The sequence below is a fragment of the Plecotus auritus genome (assembly GCF_963455305.1).
Source record: "Plecotus auritus genome assembly, chromosome: 7".
Classification (NCBI taxonomy): domain Eukaryota; kingdom Metazoa; phylum Chordata; class Mammalia; order Chiroptera; family Vespertilionidae; genus Plecotus; species Plecotus auritus.
Genome location: NC_137774.1, coordinates 178,235,171 through 178,253,658, shown reverse-complemented (window position 1 = coordinate 178,253,658; position 18,488 = coordinate 178,235,171). Strand labels below are relative to the sequence as shown.

The 18,488-nt window shown below is 44.8% G+C and overlaps 1 protein-coding gene across 3 annotated transcripts in view; it reads right to left on the bottom strand.

The window, feature by feature from the left end:
* Positions 1-18,488, bottom strand: part of GPBP1 (GC-rich promoter binding protein 1) — a 54,812-nt gene that overhangs the window by 22,735 nt on the left and 13,589 nt on the right. For 2 of the 3 annotated variants that reach the window (XM_080680989.1, XM_080680990.1), the window contains exon 3: positions 5,108-5,227. The exons of the other annotated variant lie outside the window; for it this stretch is intronic. In XM_080680989.1, coding sequence (XP_080537115.1) covers positions 5,108-5,170 — 63 coding nt within the window. In that variant the 5' untranslated portion in view covers positions 5,171-5,227. The remainder of the gene's footprint in view (positions 1-5,107; positions 5,228-18,488) is intronic. 3 annotated transcript variants of the gene reach the window in all.

Genomic DNA, 18,488 nt, shown 5'->3' with positions numbered 1-18,488 from the left:
CCTGGGTTGGAGGCTCAATCCCTGGCCCTGGTCAGGGTATGGGTGGCAGGCAACCAATGGATGTGTCTCTCTCACAATCAACGTTTCTCTCTCCATCTGACCCCCTCCCTCCCACTCTATCTAAAAATCAATGAAAAGATATCCTCGAATGAAGATTTAAAAAAAAAAAAAAAAGAATGTGAACAGGCAATTCACAGGAATGCAATCTAATGTCAAGGAACAGTGAAAATGCATCTTATAACCAAGACTGGCAAAAATGTTAACTCTGATACTCTGACAAAATTTTGGCAGGAGTATAAGTAAAAGGTTACATGCCGCATACAGGAGTATGAATGAGGACTTCACATGGGAGAGAATTTGGCAATATCTAATCAAGTCCCAGCAATTTTTCTTTTAACTGTAGGTTAGAGCCTTGTTATTGGAAGTTTGGTCCGTGGACAAGCAAAACCAACATCACTCGGAACAGTTTAGAACTAGGGTCCTATCTGAAACCTACTCTAATCAGAACCTGCATTTTAAGAAAACCCCTGGGTTATCTTACTACACATTGGAGTTTAAGGAGCACTGGCCTAGAAAATCTTATCCACATACCAGGAGACATGACAAGAAGAGAGAATGCAGGGTTCTCTGCAGCAGCCAGAGGTATAAACAACCTGAACTGAAATGGACAAACGCAAGGTGGCAGAGGCACCAGGCAGAATACTCGACAGAGTTGTCTATAATTACACTAAATCTGCAGACAGCAACATGGAAAAAACTCAAAGGCAGAATTAATGTAAAAGCAAGATGAAGACATATAAATGAATCATTTATATAAAAACCTACACATGCAAAACACTACTACTTATTAGCATTCACATAGCGAATAGTAATTAAAGAACATAAATAGAGACTGCCTGTGGGGGGAGAAAATTAAGACAAACAGGGTTATAAATCAGTAAACTGGACTTCAACTATACATTTAATGTTTCATTTCCAAGAGATCAAGCTAATACGGCAAAATATTAGGATATGGGTATTGTGGGTGTTAAGTGTTCACTCAATTCTCTCTACACTTCTCCATACATTTAAATATTCCACTAAAACCTACATTTTTAAAGAATTACCAAGAAAACAAGCTGTAGAAAAATATGTGCCATATTAATGGCAAGCAAATCCCACAATATGAAGAGCTATTACAAATCATTAAGAAATGGACTACATTAACAAAGTTCTTAGAAAATTTTCCTAGCACAAAAATATGCTCAATAAAGTACCATTTTCACAAAGACTTAAAAATGTGAAAACATCCAGTATCACCAATTTCACAAAGACTTAAAAATGTGAAAACATCCAGTATCACCAAAACTGAAAAAGACCAACAAAAAACCCGGCCCCTTGTAATATTTTGATGGAATTATTTATTGGTGCCATTCTTCCAGAGTAATTAGGCGCTATTTACCAAATGTAAAAACCTTCTGATCCAGTGATTCTACCGCTAGGAATTCCCTGTACAAATACATTCCTGCAATTCCGTCCATTAACAGGTACTGTGTTTAAGTAATCCCTGCAGACCCACTCAGTAAAGATCACACAGCCACTGAAAGGAGTTGGGTCCCTGTGTGCTGGCTAGACAAATGCCATCCTGGAGGGGAAGAAAAAAAGCAATCTTACTTATTCACTAAAACCAGGATAAAACTATATTCTGGTGCATGAGTAAAAGCATCCTGGTATATCATTCCTAAAAACTAGTCTCCTACCTAATAATCAAGAAAAGGAAGTTACTGAACTGATAGCGTTTAGAGTCAGATACACATGCATTCCTATCCTAGCTGAGGACTTTGGAACAGGTTACTCATCTCTCAACCTGTGCGCTCATCTGTAAATGAGGAAAACACCGGAGTATCTACCGCTTACGATTTCTGTCACAGAAAGTATTTTACACAGTGACTGGTACGCAGTAAGGCCTCAGGAAACATTAGATCACACCATGAACAAGGAAGAGACCGTCTCTCTCTCACACACTTTCATTCTTTTTCTGGATTCCTTAGAATATCTGAGTCAGTTACAAAAAAATTGTACATAGTAAACCGTTTGAATACTATACAAACTCTGATACTCTGAGTAAACTCAGCTACCAGTCTGACTGGATTTTCTGATTCTCTGTTGGCCTAAAGTTTAAATTAGCACATATTTTCATGCAGGCTCACATTGCTAACACTACTGACAAGTACAGTATTAATCATTGTTTTTTAAATGTTACCATGACAGAATCAATAAAGCACTACTGCTACACTTTAGCCATAGAAATAACTACAGAATACTGAATACAAATATGAAAATGTATTGACTGTAGCAGAATCTCATTTTTTTGCTTAAAAAGAAAAAGAATTCCCTGTTCACTTTCCTAGCACCCATCTACTCTTAATACCACACCCCTGGCACTTTCTTTTTTCAAACAATTACTGCAAGAAACCATTTGTACGCCATAAGCGTCTATAGACGCAAGCGGCAGCAATTCTTTTTTAAATTAAATTCAAAATGTTGTGGCAGTTAACTGGTAAAAGGACGCTTCAGCCTAATGACCAATCATTTTATTCTACTTCCTAAGGTAAGATGATGGGAAGGAAGTATCAATAACAAGGCTTATCTAAAAAGGAACCTAAATTTTTCAGTATCTATAACCATTTCAGTTTCGCATTCCTCCAATAATAAAAATATTATTTTTCCCAAACTGCAGGTCAGAACCTATTAAAAGGTGATGAAATCTGTAGCAGTTTGCATTTTTTAATGGAAAAAGAACAAAAGACCGTAACAGCCCAGCCGGTGTGGCTCAGTGGTTGAGCCTTGACCTATGAACCAAGAGGTCACCGGTTCGATTCCCAGTCAGGGCACATGCCTGGGTTGTGGGCTCTGTCCCTCGTGGGGAGGAGAGGGGGGCATGCTGGAGGCAATCTGATGGATGATGTTTCTTTCATCTGTTTCTATCTCCCTAGCCCTCTCCCTCTCTCTCTCTAAAAAAATAAAATAAAAGCGTATTTTTAAAAAGGAAAATATTAGTGCGCCACAGGTGTATGCTTTTTAGTGATACCTGCGTGTATTCAAAAACATTCTGTGACGTTTACTTTCGACTGGGTTCCAGTAAACACTTCAAAAGGCAATGCCCTGTGCCAGATACTTTCAATGCAGTTTAAAATCTCACCACATGATGGGGCTGAAACCCTACACACCTCAGAAAACGGCTGCGGTTCTGAAAACAGTTTACCCGTAGGTCCTCATATCATCCCTTCAAACGAACAAATGAAAGGCTTCCACTAAGTTCACACAGAGAGCCCAGCAGTAACTATTATTTAGTCCACTCATATAGCGTAAGATTTAAAAGGGCTCTGTAGAAACAGCAGGTTAATTAGAAATGAGAGGCCATACGTAGTGGTTCTGAGATGAAAGGATAAGACAGAAGGTAATAAGAATTCATATAAAAAGTTATTACTAGAAGGTGTGTGTTTATGTTTATCAAAACTACTTTGGGTAAAGTATAAGGAAATAGTTTCAAATACTGCTAGCTAAGAGTTTTAATTGATACCATTTCCTGGAGGCAATTTAGAATAAGTGAGTGAAAATTTAGAACAGGAAATCCCAATTCTCAAAATCATCATCACTGTTTACGAGGGCCTACATCCAGATCAAGAGTCAGGTTCTAGAATGCAGGATTTCACCAGACATAAAAGTCAGTCTCTGTCAACCGCAGACTAACATTTGAATGAAGAATTATTCTCAAACGTTTTCATGTTTTGCGACTAACTTTTCAGGTGCTGGTAATTTTCTTGATCTGCTTAAAAAAAAATAAAAACAGGTCTTACACTTATCTCAGAGAACATGCACAAAGGAGAAAAGAGGGAAGGGAAGCAGGAAATCCATACGTATCCAAGCTCTGCAGTGAGCCTGGGGGAAATGAGCCCACTACAGGGACAGATGAGAGAGCAGCTGAGGGGGAAATTAAACAGCAATTCCAGACACCAACACATCAGAGCTTGGGAAAGGCGTAAAGTTCAGAGAGTCTGTAACTAAGAGGTGATCCCAGTGGCTTAATCAGTAGAAGTCTCCATTCCTAACAAGTTCACATCCCACTTCACAGCATATGAAATGGAACGTGTTATCATTTTACAGAATGCCAAAAACAGTCCTATGGAAAGAGTACAGGAAAGGCATCCTGGCTCACACTAACTCATGACAACTGGCAAGTCAATGAGCTTCCAGTGAATCAACCGTATAAAAAAGGGTCAGTTTCTACGATTACTAAGATCCAATGTCAAACATTAAAATTCTATTGCCTAGGAATTGTCACCCCAGTGCAGCTTTTTCCACATATCATAGGCCAAATTTATTATGATCTAACAAGTCCTCATAAAATTGTTCCCATAAGAGCTGTTTTAAATACTGTTCATAAAACCTGGTAGAGCTTTATTAATAGGCAGCAGATGATCAAGACTCTCTCTTGATTTCTTCAAATTAAGGAAAGAAGTGGAAGACAGCTATTAAGCCAACTAGATTGCCTCTAACAATTCCAAAGTCCCTCATACAAACTATGCAGTTTTGGTATTTTAGTAAAATGAACAATTCTTAGATTAGTGAGTCCTGACATGTAACAGTATTGCAAACTCCTCAACACTCCTGAAATTTTAGTAATGTGCCAAAGTCTCACTGATTATATAAAAAACAAGTCTTCCAATTTTATGAGAAGACTTCAAAAACCTCCACTTAAAAAGAAAACAACAAACATTATCTATCTCAAAGTAAGTAAGGCAATCTATCAGAAAAATAATATAGAAAAAGGTAGGATGCAAAAGTAATATTCAGTATACTAACTGGTTTGAAATAGTGTATGAAACTTTGATTAGTACAAAAGACAACCTTGAAGTAAATGGTTTCATATGATGATGGTATACTGAAAACGGATTTTTTAAATAATGAAAACCAATAGATTAAATAAAAACTAACTTAAATGTTAATACAGAAAGTATTTCTCTGCAAAAATATTAAGCCTTCACGTTTTAACTACGCTTGTGTAGAATGTGAACCAAAGAGACAGACAAAGACAAAAAGGAGAGAGAAGATGCAAGCAGAGTACCTTTGTTGATGATGGTGGAGTGGGAAAATTAAGCCAGGCTGGAGCAAAGTCATGCTGCGCCATTTAGGTCCAGTCTCTCCGGCTCAATGAAACAAGGCTTCAACACCTCATGGCAAGTCCCTGTCACATAAAACGGAAGGAATTAGACCCGCAGCTCCTGGCCAAACTGATCTTCTTATTCTGGGTCCCTTTCAATTACAATGATCTTGCTACTTCAGGGTTCCACTTATTATGGGATTCTAGAAAAGGCAAGTGACAGAAGCTACCCAATGGGGTGGGTGAGGGCCTTGGGGAGGGGAGTGAGTGCGTCGGGAAGGAGGGAATTTCCGAGGTAATAGGGTATTATCTAGGATTGTGGTGACGGTTACATAAAGGTACATTTGTCAGAACTCATCAAATTGTACACTTAAAACTGGCTAATTTTATTGTAAGAAGTATCTCTCAATAAAGCTTATGTTTTAAAGATGAAAACGGCCTTATCACAGACTACACAGTCAGTGTCTCCTGGTATCATCACACAATAGGACGCACATAACACCATCTATGATGTACTCTTGCCCCACCCCAGTAGGAAATAAGAAATCTGATCTAATTACCAATCGGCAGGAGATTCAACCTAGATAAACAAGTTAAAGGACATCTGAAGGAAGCAATCCAACAAGTCCAGATCACAGGATATTCTACAGGTCGAATGATCTTCAACAAATAAATGGTTTTGAATAGGCAGATCAATCAAGTACAATGTGTGGACCTTATATATAGATCCTTACTCAACAAACCAACCCTTAAAAAATAAAAATTATAAAATAATAAAACACTTGAACATGACCTGAATATTAAATGACATTTAAAAAATTATCATTTTAGATGTCATAATGGTTAGTGGGATGATGGTATAAAAAAAGATATGTACGGAAGTTTTTACAATTAAAATTGATATAACTGGGATTGCTTTAAAATAAACCAAGAAATGATGAATAGGTTTATAGTTGAAATAAGGTTGTCCATGTTTATAAATTTTGGTACTAGGAGTGGTATAAATCCTCTTCTCTCTACTTACACAGTTGAAATTTTTCATAATTAAAAGGTTATTTTTATCATAATCATCACAATAGGTATCTACACTAATAAAAGAGAAAGATGCAAATTGGCCATCACTTCGCAACACCCACTGCCAATCAGGAGTATGCAAATTAACCCAACAAAGATGGAAGGTTAATTTGCATATGCGGGCGCCGAGTGGCCGGGGAGCCGCTTGCGCACGCACCGGCACCAAACGGCCTGCATCCCGGGACAGGCATCCTCGGGAGCCAGGCTGCTCTGAGCCTGTAGGCCCGCACGTAGGCCCGGAACACCCCAACCACTCCGGGCCTTCGCACGCAGGTGCTGAGCGGCTGGGGCAGGGCAGGAACATCTCTGGGGCTCAGGTGCTCCGAGCCGGTGCGCACACAAGCGGCCGGGGCAGGGCGGGAACGTTCCCCGCAGCGAGCAAGCAGTCTCCCGCAGCGAGCGAGCCGACAGCAGGGCCCTGCTTGCCCCTGGCCCCGGCAGCGAAGGCAAGCAGGCCCCCACAGGGAGCAGACACCAGGGCGTGCGGTGGCATCAAGCAGGCAGGTCTGCAGAGAGCAGAGAACCACGGGGAGCAGGCCTAAGCCATCAGTAGGACATCCCCTGAGGGTTCCCAGATTGGAGAGGGTGCAGGTCGGGCTGAAGGGAATTTCGTGCACCAGGCCTCTAGTCTTAAATATTTTAGCAACTTCTCCGCATTCTAAATTAAAGTTTTTGGGAGCCTCTCTCAATTGCATCAATAAAACTTTCAAGTTGCCAGTACAATCTAACACAGCAAATTTTATTTTTTTAAATAAGGCAGAAGCCAAGTAGACAACTGGATCATTTCAAGGAAGAAATCAGATTTTCTGAACATCAAGATGCCGAAGTTTAATAATAACAAGTGTTTTATATTCACAAATAATCTCAATGAAAAATTTTAAAAATGAAATGATCGATACCACCATTCATCTTCCTTTATCAAGTCACCCGGCCAGTGTGGCTCAGTGGTTGAGCCTCGATCCATGAACCCCAAGAGGTCGCAGGTTTGATTCCCAATCAGGGCAAATGTCCAGGTTTCAGGCTTAATCCCCAGTAGGGGGTGTGCAGGACACAGCCAATTGATGTTTCTATCTCTCTATCCATCTCTCTCTAAAATCAATAAAAACACAGGAAAAAAACAAGTCTTCTGTCAAATATAAGTGCTATGCCCATAATTTTTTAAAGCTATATCAATTCCCTATCCTACTTCTTAAAAGATTCTTAAAGTATTACAGAAATATTCTACATCTAGCCCTAATTGTGCTAGTCTATTAAAAGATAGGTTAAGAGTAGCCAAATAAAAGAAACAGATATAACTAGTTAACTCACTATAGTAATAAAAATGTTTAAATGCTAAATGCTCATGAGAGCCGGGGATAGAAAAACATTGATAAAATTAGAAAAACCTGACACAATTCCAAGAAAATACTTATAAAACAAATGTGAGATTTTTTTAAGAACATACCTATTCAAAATCTATATATAGAAAAGCTTTAATATGCAAACTGACCTCTCAGGAGTTCGATTGCTCACTATGACGTGCGCTGCCCACCAGGGGGCAGTGCGGAACAAAGGAAGGCCCCAGCAGGCAGCTGGGGAAGAGAGGCCCTGGCTGTCAGCCGGAAGGCCCCAATCGGCCCTGATCGCCAGCCAGGCCTAGGGACCCTACCCGTGCAAGAACTTCGTGCACCGGGCCTCTAGTGAACTACATAAAAATTCAGACATTCTAATTCCACTACACCTTGTTACTTCTTAAAGTCTTCTGAAATAAAAATGAAATCTAAAGTGTTTTAGAACGTATGAAGGGTTTTTATTATCTACTAGGGGCCCAGTGCACAAATTCATGCACCTTGAAAGGAACTGTGGGCTGCGAGGCTGTAGTAGGCACAGGGGCGGGTCTCGGCCCACCCTCCACACCCCCGCCTGGCCCCTCCCGCCACGGCCCCCAGTTCTGTCTGCCAGCAGCGGCGCCGGCCCCGCTTGCACCTGCTGACGGCGCAGAGCGATTGGGGCTGGTGCCAGCAGCGGGTGCAAGCGGAACCGGCGCCATCAGCGGGTTCGAGCAGCAGCTGCTGCCCCAATCGCCCCTCAGGAGCAGGGGAAGGTGGAGAAGCCCTCAGCAGTGATCAGGGCCAGCAGCCACCACTCGCACCCACTGATGGCGCCAAGCACCAGTAGCGGGTGCGAGCACCGGCAGGACTGCAGCACATGGGAGCAAAGAGTTTTCAGTAACCACCAGAGGCTCGCCCCAATGACAGCGACCAGCGCCCCGCCTTGGTCTGGTGCCCCGCTCACCTGCTCCACCATCCCACCACGGCCAACACCCGCCATGTTCCATACACGACCCCTGGTGGTTGGCACACGTCATAGTGACTGGTTGTTCAGTTGTAACGCCATTCAGTCTATTTGCATATTAGCCTTTTATTATATAGGATTTTGGCATGAAGCTAAATACTAAGCTGCTTTGTGATGGAGTGTTACTTTCCCAACAACTTTTTGTTGTTGAAACTCTCAAGATTATAAAACTAATAACTCAATAGGAATGAAAATTTACTTTTATAACTTGTACCAAATGACAATTCACATGAAACTCCAGAGAACTTAAATTAACCAATAATTTAAAGCTTATCATTTTAAACAGGGTCTCATCCAAAACGATGGTTAAGTGAGAAGTTGTGTACTGAACACTATCCCTAAGAGACAACCATCAACATTACCTACGCATTTCTGCAGTGTCTTCAATGAACTGTAATTTAGATCTAGTTCTTAAATGATATGACTGGCTAACGGCAGAAGTGTTCTCGTGCTCTGAAGAAAGCGAAGAGCGAATACTAGTTCGTATGACGGCATTTACACAGTGTTGGTGAGATCAGGATGTACCAACCCAAAATATACCACACTCTGACAAGAGAGTAGTTTTAAGCTGAAGGCATCTGAGTTCCCAAATCCCCTTCTACCTAAAGCAGAGCCTTCCAAAACAACGTATCAATCCCTGCATTGGAGCAACTCCAACCTTCTCTCTGGGAGACAAAAACAACCACAGTCACCCAAACACTGCCACAAACTATCATTTCTCCCATCAATTCTCCTGCAGGCCCATTTACCTGTCTTTCAAAAACAGTCATTTAACTTTTCATTAAGTTCCTTTATCCCTTTCTCTCTTTCCCCTATTAATAGAGATCGAAATTCTAACCACTCTTGACGTACTCATCTCTGAATACTCCCAACCGTGAGCACATGCGACTAAGAATATGCTTTCCCTTGTGCGCTGTCTGCTGTCAGTCTGACAGACAGGCCCAGCCACAGAACCTAGGAGGGTGCAAGGAAAGGAAACCCCACTCCCCTCCATGTGTTAGGGAAAGCGAGTTTCAAAAGCTCCACCCGTTCATTTTCCTCTCACCATGCTTTGGGCCATCTCATTTCACGCCATCTTTCTTTCCCTACATAAATGTTATGGGCTGAACTGTGTCCCACCCCCTCCACATTCGTGTTCACGTCAGAATGTAATCATGTTTGAAGATACGATCTTTAAAGAGGTGACTAACTTAAAGGGCACTGTTCGGGGTGGGGCCCTATTCCAATCTCGTGTGTCTTTCTAAAAGGAGGAGATTTGGACTTACAGAGAGACACCAGAGCAGTGCAGCACAGAAAACAGTATGAACAGGCAGCAAGAGGGTGGCCATCTGTGATCCACGGAGAGAGGTCTGAGGAAACCAACCTGCCTGCATCTTTCTGTTCAACCTCCTTCTAGCCTCCAGAACTGAGGAAGTAAATGTGTGATATTTTGTTGCAGCAACCCTTGTAAACTAATACAAATAGCAACATTAGAAATACACTTAAAACATTTAATATTTCCTTTACACATATATCAATTGGTGATTACTACCGAGAGGAAGGTTGCAAATAAGCAGTCACTCCTGTTAATACACCAGGGATTCAAGTTTGTTAGGAATCTTCTACCAGATTCTAGGTCTAAAGGCCCCATCCTATATATTAAAAGGCTAATATGCAAATCGACTGAACGGCGGAACGACCGGTCGCTATAACGCACAATGACCACCAGGGGGCAGATTCTCAAGGCAGGAGCTGCCCCCGGTGGTCAGTGCACTCTCACATGAGGAGTGCCGCTCAGCCAGAAGCTGGGCTCATGGCTGGCAAGCGTAGCGGCAGTGCCGGGAGCCTCTCCCGCCGCGGCGGCAGTGCTAAGGATGTCTGACTGTGGGTTTAGCACTGCCTAAGACGTCAGCTGGACAGCCCCGGAGGGCTCCCGGCCTGTGAGAGGGCATAGGCCGGGCTGAGGGAGTCCCCCTCCCCCCGAGTGCACGAATTTTGTGCACCGGGCCTCTAATGTAGCTATAGAACAGTTAAGATTTTTAAATGCTGCCAGTATGAAATCATACCCTAATTTACAACTTGTTCATAAAATCCATGTCTGAAGTTAGAACCATCTGCAATAAAAAAAATTCCTCAGAGAAAACTGGTTCTTTAAAAGCCGTAGTCTAAATTTTGTGCAGTTTTAAATGTTCATGCCTGACTTTAAAAAAAAAAAAATCATACCACTGTTTAATTAGAAGTCCAAAATATAGTTCTTCAAATTAAAAAACAGTACACTTTGATAAAAAGTACACAAATAGGCAATAGCTAAGGCATTCTAAATAGAGGCAGAGTTCAGATTTTTACTCTGTTCAACAGATCATTAGGCTGGATGGCCTTACCAAATTTACATCATAATCTGTTTCTTCTCTTCATTAAAATGGAGATGACAATTACTTACCTTGCAAGGGTCAACCTGAACACTGCTAAAGCTATTATTAAAAAGACAACTACCGAGGGGAAACCAAGATGGCGGTGGAGGTAAACACCTAAACTGCTGCTTCGCCCAACAATTTCAAAACTACAACTAAACGACAAAACGTCTATCACCCAGAACCACGGGAAAGCTGGCTGAGTGGAAGTTCTACAACTAGAAGGAAAGAGAAAAGAGCACTGAGACGTGCACAAGCGTTGAAAAGCTGAGGTACGGATGCGCGCGATCCGGGCTGGCGGCGGGCGACTGGGAGCGCTGCTTTTTTCAACCGAAGGGAGACAAGCTCCCGATTACTCTGAACTCCAGTTTCTGGGGAGACGCTGGGGACCCAAACTCCTACAGGGAGAAGCTGGACTGTCTGCCATCAGGTCGGAAAGTGGGCTGCGCGCAGGAATCATTGTTTACTGCGCTGGGGTGCGGGACGCGGGGACTTGGAAAGGCGGAGACGCAGAGATGGCTGACTGGCAGCCATCGCTGTTTGCCACGCCCTAGCCTAGTGACTCACTGAGAGCACAATCTACAAACCCACCCAAGCTCCACACAGCGGCTTTTGCATATAAATAGCCTGCCCAACCGCAGCTTAACCTAACAAACTGCAGCTCTGGTCAGAAAGCTCCAAAACCTCCAAACCACAAGCAAAGAGGAGAAAACTGTAGTTCTCGCTGTAGCGCCTGCTGGGTGGCCTCAGACAGTAGCTGACCTGCACCCCATTGGAGATCCAGAAGCCAGTGTACCTAGTGGTCAGTGTGAGATACCAGATTTCAACTCCTCACATCCATAAGTGACACATTCAAGACACAGACTCAGTGAGCACCAAAGCCCCACTGAAAAAAGTCCTGCCCCATAAGGGTGTCTCCAGCACAGCAGTTCTTCCATTATAGACACAGCGGGTCCTCACAGCCAATTGGCCTGGAGGTCAATTCCTCCCAGTGATACCAACAGCAATCAAGGCTTAACTACACCAAGACTTTGCACTCAGCCCACAAAGGGGTGCACCAAGAGGGTCCACCTCAGGTGATAGGCTGAACCACTGGTCACCTACCACAGAAAACCACTCCATCAACACAGGGAAGCAGCAAAATGCGGAGACAAAGAAACATGTCACGAATGAAAGAAATGGAGGAAAGCAAACTACTGGACATAGAGTTCAAAACCACATTTATAAGGTTACTCAAGAATCTTCTAAAAACCACTGAGGAACTTAGTGAGACCTTTAAGGATCTTAATGAGAATGCCAAAAAAATGGAAAAGGACCAGTCAGAAATTAAGCATACACTGTCTGAAATAAAGAATATACAGAAATTCAACTGTAGATGAAAGGACCCCAAGAATCAAACCAAAGATCTGAAATATGAGGAAACAAAAAACACCCAACCAAAAAAGCAAAAAGGAAAAAAAAATCCAAAAAGTTGAAGATAGTGTAAGAAGACTCTGGGACAACTTCAAGTGTACCAACATCAGCATTATGGGGGTGCCAGAAGAAGAGAGAGAGCAAGATACTGAAAACCTATTTGAAGAAATAATGACCGAAAACTTCCCCCACCTGGTGAAAGAAATAGATTTACAAGTCCAGGAAGCGCACAGAACCCCAAACAAAAGGAATCCAAAGAGGACCACACCAAGACACATCATAATTAAAATGCCAAGAGCAAAAGACAAAGAGAGAATATAAAAGCAGCAAGAGAAAAACAGTTACCTACAAGGGAGCACCCATACGACTGTCAGCTGATTTCTCAACAGAAACTATGCAGGCCAGACGGGAGTGGCAAGAAATTTTCAAAGTGATGAATAGCACGAACCTACAACCAAGATTACTCTACCCAGCAAAGCTATCATTCAGAATTGAAGGGCAGATAAAGAGCTTCACAGATAAGAAAAAGCTAAAAGAGTTCATCACCACCAAACCAGTATTATATGAAATGCTGAAAGGTATTCTTAAAGAAGAGGAAGAAGAAAAAAGTAAAGAGAAAAATTATGAACAACAAATACATATCTATCAACAAGTGAACCTAAAAATCAAGTGAATTAAAAACCTGAGGAACAGAATAATCTGGTGAATATAATAGAATCAGGGGCATAGAAAGGGAGTGGACTGATAACTCTCAGGGGGAAAGGGGTATGGGGGCGTTTAGGAAGAGACTGGACAAAAATCATACACCCATGGATGAGGACAGTGGGGGGGAGGTAAGGGCAGAAGGTGGGGTGGGAACCGGGTGGAGGGAAGCTATGGGGGGAAAAAGGAGAAACAATTGTAATAATCTGAATAAAGATTTATTTAAAAAAAAAACACAAAAAAAAAACACAAAATAATCCTTAATGCTCTTTATAGTGAACCTGTGGAATACTTCTTCAGTATAAAAACTTAGTTTAACAGGTTTCATTTTTTAAAAGTGGGTCTCTGGCCTAAGGCAGTATATGGGGCAGAGCAAAAAAAAACAAGGGGTGGTCCTAGCCAGTTTGGCTCAGTGGATAGAGCATCGATCTGTGGACTGAAGGGTCCCAGGTTCGATTCCAGTCAAGGGCACATACCCAGGTTGTGGGCTTGATCCCCAGTGTGGGGCGTGCAGGGAGCAGCCAATCAATGATTCCCTCTCATTATTGATGTTTCTCTCTCTCCCCCCCTCTCCCTTCCTTTCTGAAATCAATAAAAATATATATTTTTTAAAAAGCCAAGGGATGCAAACCAGGTGTTAAGAGTAGGAAGGAGAAGTAACAAGTACGTGGAGTGCCCAGCTCAGCATGTCAGCATCACAGCAGGTGAGACAGGACATCCATGCAGAGGGACAGCGAGGGACCAGGCATTGGACCCACAAGAATGAGGAAGGCATCCATGTGGGGAGAAAACAGCAGCTACAATAGGGAATCAAGAAATCAAGGTGTCCACATCAGGGGAGAGGAGGATGTTAAGATAGTAATGTCCATATACAAAATAAAGGTAAACACTTCTGTTTACATATATGTATTTTTCCCTCTCCCCGCTCTAATAGCAATAAGCATATTTACCATCTGGGTCTTGGCTTCTGAAAACCATTTTTCACTAAAAGAAACCAGGGTTTTTTAAAGAATAGCTGATTCCAAGGCTGGGAAAAGATGACAAAATAAGCCTGGAATATTTTGTTGTAGCAAAAAGCAAGGAGTGTTCAAATAATGACTGCAAAATTCCTAAAGGACATAGAAACCAGTTCCCATTCCCCTTGGCCAAAGCAGTGACAATTTGAACATTAAAAATGAGGACAGACATGTCAAGGGCATCAACAAAAATGGTGAAATATAGAATTCCAAAAACCTACCCTTCCACAGAAATGCCAAAATGTCAAGCACAATCTGTCAGAATCAACTCTCAGAATTCTGAAAAAGTCCAAGGTTTATAGCAATCAAGCAAGCAGAGACACCTTAAACCGGCGGAGAAGCTCTGTGGCATTTTTACGTGCCTTTGACCCGCATCTCTCTCTCCCTGGCACAGTGGAAGTCTAACACCCAGGTGGGACCCTGGTCTCTGGCCCCAGAATAAGCAGAGTAAACCTAGTCCCACAGAATCACGTGTGTCCGTGTGAACTTGCCTAAGGCTACCGGAGAAATGACCAGGGCACTTACCTTTGCTTTGCCTGATAGGGAGGAAAGCTACTGTGCACAGGGCACTCACCCAAACCTTGTACGGCATGAACCCCTGCCTGGGACAAAGGTTCCAAACGATTAAACAACTAGTGACCCGGTGCACGGATTCGTGCACATTGAAAGGAAATTAATTAGAAGGTGGCTAGTGTGGCGGGACTGGGCAAGACGGGCCAGACACGCCCTGGAACCAACCTTCCGCGGCCCCTCCTCAGGATCTGCAGAGTGAGCAAGGTCTCTCCAGCAGGTGGGGTCCCTCAACCTGGCCTGCGGATACTGGGCCAAAACTGGATCTCCGACATCCCCCGAGGGGTCCCGGAGTGCGAGAGGGCACTCTGCCAAGTTGCTGTCGTACAGGGTGTGGAATGCAAACGCAAGCGTGCAGTAAACCAGATTCGGGACCGACAGTGCCCCAGCAACACATAACCCCCATGGCGAAGGTGGAATTGCACAGCCCCGCAAGGAATCTGGCTCCCTCCTCTCTGGTTTTGGGGTGCGTCACCCGAGTACTGTCGCTGCCAAGTCACTGCAGCTTGTCAGCTCCTGCATTAAGCGTCTGCCCCCTGTTGGTCAGTGCATGTCATAGAGACGGGTCTGACCGTCGGACACTTTGCATATTAGCCTATAGATAAAAGGCTAATATGCAAAGTGTCCCCTTGGGAGTTCAACCAGGAGACCGGGAGTTCGATCGCTCGCTATGACGTGCGCTGACCACCAGGGGGCGGCGCAGAACAAAGGCAGGCCCCAGCCAGCAGGCCCCAATTGGCCCTGATTGACAGCCAGGCCCAGGGACCCTACCCATGCACGAATTTCGTGCACCGGGCCGAGAGAGAGAGAGAGAGAGAGAGAGAGAGAGAGAGAGAGAGAGAGAGAGAGAGAGAGAGAGAGAATGTGTATATATTAGCATACCCAAAGCCTGGGAGGAAAGGCTAAGAGAGTATTTCTTGGGGAAGTTATTTCATTGCCAAGTACTGCCTTATACCAGGGAACTTAGGAAACCACACAAATGCACAGGACAAGATACATGCATGGGGGGGGGGGGGGGGGGGGGGACAGAAAACCCCCCGTTTTCATCTCTCCGGCTGATCTTTTAGGTTCAGCAAAAACAGGAAGTGAAGGCTAAGACAGAGTTTAAAGTGGCTAAACACTAAAGAAATGCCCCCAACGAAGACCCAACAGGTAAAAAGACTGGAGAGTGTGGCCCTTATCGAAGCTGCAGCTGCTTCCACGTAGCTGCTGCGGTCAAAAAGGAGCCCAGAGTGACATTTTTCCTTGACGGTCGCCGTTCTGTTTGCTGTAACCGATCTGCAACATTTCAGGAAAAGACAATGCTCATTAAAAAAAAAAAAAAAAAGACTGGAGAGTTATGTTTCCTTTCACTTTATTCCTTTTGGGCTCCAAAAAGGTATCTGCCATGGAACTCAAACTGAACACGTAAAGATGGCTCTCACTCCAAGAGCTTCAGAGCAGCAGTTCCAGGGACAGCTGCAACAAAACCGCTCGCGGACGGCGCCGGGATTACTTTCTATAAACCACGGACCCTCTGCATGTTTTACTGAAGGCTGCAACCGGGGGTATAAGGGGGATAAATGGTCACGGATGGAGACCTGACTTGGGGTGTTGAGTACAAAATACAATATGCAGATGAAGTATTATAGAATTGTACGCCTGAAAGCTATCCTATATAATAAGCCCAATATGCAAATTGTCCTCTCCACCGGGGTTCTGCGGGGAGTTCGACCAACCAGTCGCTATGACACGCACTGACCACCAGGGGGCAGACACTCCAACCAACAGGTTAGCGTGCTGCAGGTGCTGGTGGGCTGGACTGGAAAGTGAGGTGAGGTAAGGCCCCGGCGGAGGTAGCCGGGCGCAGCCAGGAGGGACGGGGTGGCACAGGGGCCGCTATGCGTGACCCGAGAGCGGCGGACTGCGCAGCCCTCTGCAGCCTGCGGCGTTCTCAGTGTGCCGTTTACAATCTCAGAGCCACTTCTTTTTATTTAGGTCTCACTACCTACTCCAGGAGGGCGGGCAGCACCACTGTGGGGGGCGGGCCAGGCGTGCCTGCCCAAGGCCAAAGGGCGGCCTCGGGCTCCCCAGGGACGCAGCAGAGAGGGGGGCGGGGCTGAGTCGGAGAGACCAAGTCCAGAACTTGAAAGGAAGCGGGAGGCAGCAGGGGGCCGAGGGCAACAGCTGCGCAGGGGCTAGAAAGGCTGCTGGGTGGGGGCAGCCGAGGAGCCCGGTGCCTCTCCCATGGGACAGGCTCCATGTCTCTCCCTCCTCCTCCCCGTGACCCGTCACCCCAGCTCTCCTCCGAGGCCCCGCCTCGGCTACCCTACACAGCTCTGCTCGGCCTGCACAGCCCCGTCCACAAGGCCTCTGGGGTGCTCCGCCCCCGGAGAAGGAAGGGGGAGGCTGCAGACAAGAGGTTGCAGGAGGGGGCAGAGCAGGGCTCACCAAGTTAGATGGAGGACAGGGAGGGAGAGACCCCACAGGACTGGGGACAGAGATGGGCGGGAAAGGAGGGCCGTGCGGAAGCGTTGCCCTTGGTTGAAGTAGAAATCCTGACCCCATTTTACAGATCCCAGCAGTGTGTGTGTGTGTGGGGGGGGGGGGGGGGGAGGCGTGCAAAGACAAAAGAGGGTGTGAGGGGACTGGATAGATGGAGAGCAGCGACATTTGATTAATGGCCTATTTACTTTTATTTTTGTTAATATATTTAATAATTATTGATTTCAGAAAGGAAGGCAGAGGGAGAGAGAGAAACATCAATGATGAGAGAGAATCGATCTGCTGTCTCCCGTACGCCCCCTACTGGGGATTGAGCCCGCAACCCAGGGATGTGCCCTTGACCGGAATCAAACCCAGGACCCTTCCATCCGCAGGCCGTGGCTCTATCCACTGATCCAAACCATCCAGGGGGGCCCATGGCCTGTTTAAAACCGCTGCAGTAGGCTGAGCAGGGGTCTCACCACGATGGTGTTACCTGATCATGAGGGTGTCTCTCCTCATGGTGGGTAATCGGAACTGCAGACAAGTAAGACACACCCATGGAGCCTGCCAAGGGCTTCAATGCACACGATGCAATTTACTTCCCGTGGCAGCTGAAGAGGTGAGCAGAGCCTTGGAAGGACACGAGGTCTCCAAGACGGGCGGGAGGGGAAGTGCGGGGCGAGCCTTCCGCACCGGGAGTTACAATCTGTATACAAAACCCTAATATGCTAAGTGTCTGACCCAGTGGTCGACTCACTGGTCGCTATGACGTGCACTGACCCAGGGGGCAGATGCTCCGACCGTAGGTTAGCTTGCTGCTGGGGTCCAGCCGATCGGGACTGGGTGAGAGGAACCGGACATGCTCTGGAGCCCTCCCACGGTCCTTTCCCAGCCACCGGCCCAATTGCGTCTGGGCAAGATGGCCCTGATCGGCCGATCGCTGGCCAGGCAGAGGGACCCCACCTGTGCATGATTTCATGCACTGGGCCTCTAGTATAATTATATTAACCAATGTCACCCCAATAAATTCAATAAAAAGGTTAAAAAAAAAAAAGGCTGCAATCTGTTTCAGCTGTGAGGATTTGCACACTTTACACAAGATAATATGCTAATTCTGCTGTACTTAAACTTTTATTTTTTGCATTAATTTCTTTAAATTTTTCATTAAAATATCCTTGTTAACAAAACAAAACAAAACAGCCCTGGCTGGTGTGGCTCTGAGCGTTGTCCCATGCACCAAGAGGTCAACAGTTCAATTCCCAGGCAGAGTACATGCCAGGGTTGTGGGCTCAATACCCAGTGGGGACGTGCAGAAGGCAAAGATCTATGTTTCTCTCCCATTGCTGTTTCTCTCCCTCTCCCTTCCTCTCTCTCTAAAAT